Source organism: Anneissia japonica, unplaced genomic scaffold (assembly GCF_011630105.1).
Source record: "Anneissia japonica isolate Jap-2015-1 unplaced genomic scaffold, ASM1163010v1 scaffold1231_len1163931_cov198, whole genome shotgun sequence".
Lineage (NCBI taxonomy): Eukaryota > Metazoa > Echinodermata > Crinoidea > Comatulida > Comatulidae > Anneissia > Anneissia japonica.
Window position 1 is genome coordinate 78243 of NW_022728604.1, and position 3542 is coordinate 81784.

The following is a 3542-nucleotide window of genomic DNA, read 5'->3' on the forward strand; positions in this document are numbered from 1 at the left end:
GTCTTAGTTGAAATTCAAGCTTCTCTATCTTACTAATTACGGTAATATTTTCTAATCTTTATTAATTTTATAAGGGAAACCACAACTGTAGAAGAAATGCTATTTTACGAGCATTTACACTAAAGGGTCAAAACGTTTACGTCACTGCGCCGAATATAGCTCTAGATTATCACTTTCGAGCCGGTTCATATCGAATTAAAATATCTACGAAACGAGTCGTATTACATAAAGTCACAGAAGCCAAACTTTATATGCTTAATTATACGGTATGAACCCATCCTTATCTAAACAAATCGTAAACTTAGACTGAAATACCATACCGTAAGCCCACTATAGACCGCTTCCAGAAAGGCGGCCTACTAACTACTTCTAAAATGATCTTACCTGTCCTCAAACATGGTTTTAAGTCATAAATTGTAAAAGAAATATGTATAAACGTAGGCCGATGTGAACATGAGAATCAACAAACAAGCCCCGATGCTGACCTCTAACTTAAGTTATAGACGTTAGACATACTGGGCTAAGCTGGCAAATCTATATCATTATTTCTAGATGCACTTATGTTTCTTCAATCTTCACAATAGTATAAACATAATGAACGATTTAAATAAACATTTTGAAAGGTGGGAACTACTGTAAATGTTCCGTTCCCCCATAATTTTATCCGAGCTTTGGTACCGTAACGTGTAACTGCACCGGGCAATCGTCCCACATGGGGCAAACCGCAACCAGATAAACAGTATAATAATAGGCCTATGTCTGGGGAATCAATCTGTAGCCTACTTGAGAGATCAACCATCATGTTACTTTGTATGTGAAAATAATCTATCCAAAAACAGACTTAAATATGTCGATTAGGTCTAGGAATATAATCCTAGATATTTAGCTTTAGACATATATTTGGTGATGTGTGTATGTATGTATGGAATTAAGAATGGAGATAAATCCTAGGCTAAACGTGTGGACATGGGTATGTGTTTGGTATCTTACAACACTATTATAAGTGATGTAATATATTGGGTTGTATTAGATTCCCAGCCCACTTTTTTAAAACGAGTGAGTCTCCGAAGTACACATACCTAGCCGAGTTTGAATGAGTACGATTAATACAAAAATGTGTAGGCCTACCCTGGCACGATTTTTCTTGCAACTTTGAAATGATATACAGTAATTCCCTCAGAGTCTATATATGGAACCTTGCGCTACAACCACAATCACGTGATAGCTATGCCGCGATTGCTGCATTTTATAATATAATATTAAATGTGGGCTCATCCGAACTGTGACGCGACTCAAGGGAATGCAGAAGTCGAAATATGAAGTAGGCCTAACTTTTGTCATTTCTAAGTATGATGAATTTGCTGACATCAACAAAGTTCATTGGATAATTAAAATAGGCCTACAGTTGCTCAAATTTACTTGGCAATCTAACGCCGAGCACGCGCGGATCGTCTCCGTACTCGGAGTAAAAGTTCAAGTGGTTTATATTTGAGCCGAGATAATCCAAACAGCCTGAAAGAATCTCTCTCAACGAAATTATACGCTATGAATCATCTAATAACATTGCTCTACTATCTAGCAAAAAATATCATAGAGAGGTATGAAATTATTGTTAATCCCTACTGTTGCGCATGATGTGCAATAAAAGTAGGTGGCATCCGCCATCAGCACTATGTTTGCTTTACTGTACGTCACGGAAGAAGCCTCTATAACAATAACAGTGTCTTGACCTCAGGAGCGTACACAGATAGAGGAAACACAAACTTCCGATAGTCTACAACTGACGAAAATGAGACCGCATGTCCTATAATCTGTGTATATTTTTTTATAATAGAATCTGTGATGGCACGAACATCTCTTTATTAACCTAAAGTGGATACTCGCGAACATTTAATTAAAACAAAACAAGTATCATGTTTGATTGCCATCATAAAGCAAAACAATTTCTCATTCCATTAGAATTGATTTTGTTTCCAAAGTTAAAGAAGCAAAAAAAAAAAAATTGTTAAATTTACGATAACGAATACGTCACACTATCGTTTTAGTTGTCAGTACACAAACTTTTTGTTTTGCACACATCACAAATTAAGGGCGTACAGTACTTTACAAGACTTTCGTGTTCTACGCACGGTAAGTTCAATTCAGTAAATTAGTGCTATCAACTTAATATTATACTATTATTTTGTGTCATGACATACCTGTGTATCTGAAAGATTCTGAAGCGCTTGGACAAGATTCTGGTCATACTGCGGTCCCTATTAAAATAAAAAAAATATAAAGAATAAACTCAATTTGTTTATACATACAATATACAAGATAATTGAATAAATAAACCTACAGATTATATTTTTGTTGTGTTGTGAAGGTGGCAGAGATGTAAAGTGGTAGAGTTAATGATACAAAAGAATGTGCTAGGTTGTTTATATACAGGATGCTTTAATAAATAATTTGAATGAAGAGTTGTTAAGTGGTATAGAGCTGTATACATTGCTTCCTGCGATGTTAATGTACGGTAGCTCTGCACGTCAAATTCGAAAGTAGCCCGACAGGTCCAATTGAAACACTGCATTCCTTACTGAAAGGGATCCAATAAGCTATGAACTTCCAATAACACAGCTCTAAAAACCACTATTTAGGTTTAACAGATTTTTACAGTTTTTTTTTTAATATGAAGTTACTTAAAACTGAAAATAGGGGCGGAAATACTGATGCGTCTGTTATTTTCGGATAGCATTTATTATGGGATGGATAAAGCGATTTAACTATTAAACGCCCCTCTTGTAGTCAACTGCGCATTACAGTCGATGGTCAAACCATGAACAAAATTATTACATAGAGCAAACACAAAGTTGTAGAATTAATAAAGCAAAAAAAAATCAAGTGCAAGTGGACATGCAGAGCCAGTGAAACATTAGTACTAATACGGTACCGTATATATACACCGTTATAACTAATAGTTAGGCCATAAATGACGTCACTTACCACATCTAGCCCACTTTCAACCACTGGTAGCAATGTAAGACAACTACCGTCCGTTATAAAGTTCTCATTCATAGTACCTGATGTAAGATGCCTAAAATAATTAAAAAAAAAACCATCGATTTCGAAAATTATTTTGTACATTCCAAGTATCTAATTGTAATCATTGATGATAACAACAACAATAATAATATCAATTATTATCATCTCAAAAGGATGCCCTTTGTACAATCATTATTTATACTGATATAATATACTATTTTTATGAATACAGATCATAAATATACATTTATTTTTAATATTTGCGATACTGTACGTGGGTTAAACGAACAAAGCATGTTGGTAATAACATTAAGCATTTTTTTCTATTTTGTGACCACTGATTCTACATTTAAAAGCCATAAACGATAATACTGTAGTGTGCTCTACATTATTATTTATAGCTGCTATAGACATACACCCTTTTGTGTTTGGTTTTTTTTCCATAAACGTGACGAGTCAACATTGCAAATTCATTGATACTGACGTCTTAGGCATTTTCGTGTTGAATTCACTTGGAAAGG

General features: G+C 34.5%; 1 protein-coding gene across 1 annotated transcript in view; it reads right to left on the minus strand.

Moving 5' to 3' along the window:
- Positions 1 to 3073, minus strand: part of LOC117114358 (midnolin-B-like) — a gene marked incomplete at its 5' end in the record, with an annotated part of 25525 nt that extends 22452 nt beyond the window's left edge. The window contains 2 exon segments of the mRNA XM_033258008.1: positions 2199 to 2255; positions 2983 to 3073. Coding sequence (XP_033113899.1) covers positions 2199 to 2255; positions 2983 to 3073 — 148 coding nt within the window.
- Positions 3074 to 3542: the final 469 nt, after the last annotated feature.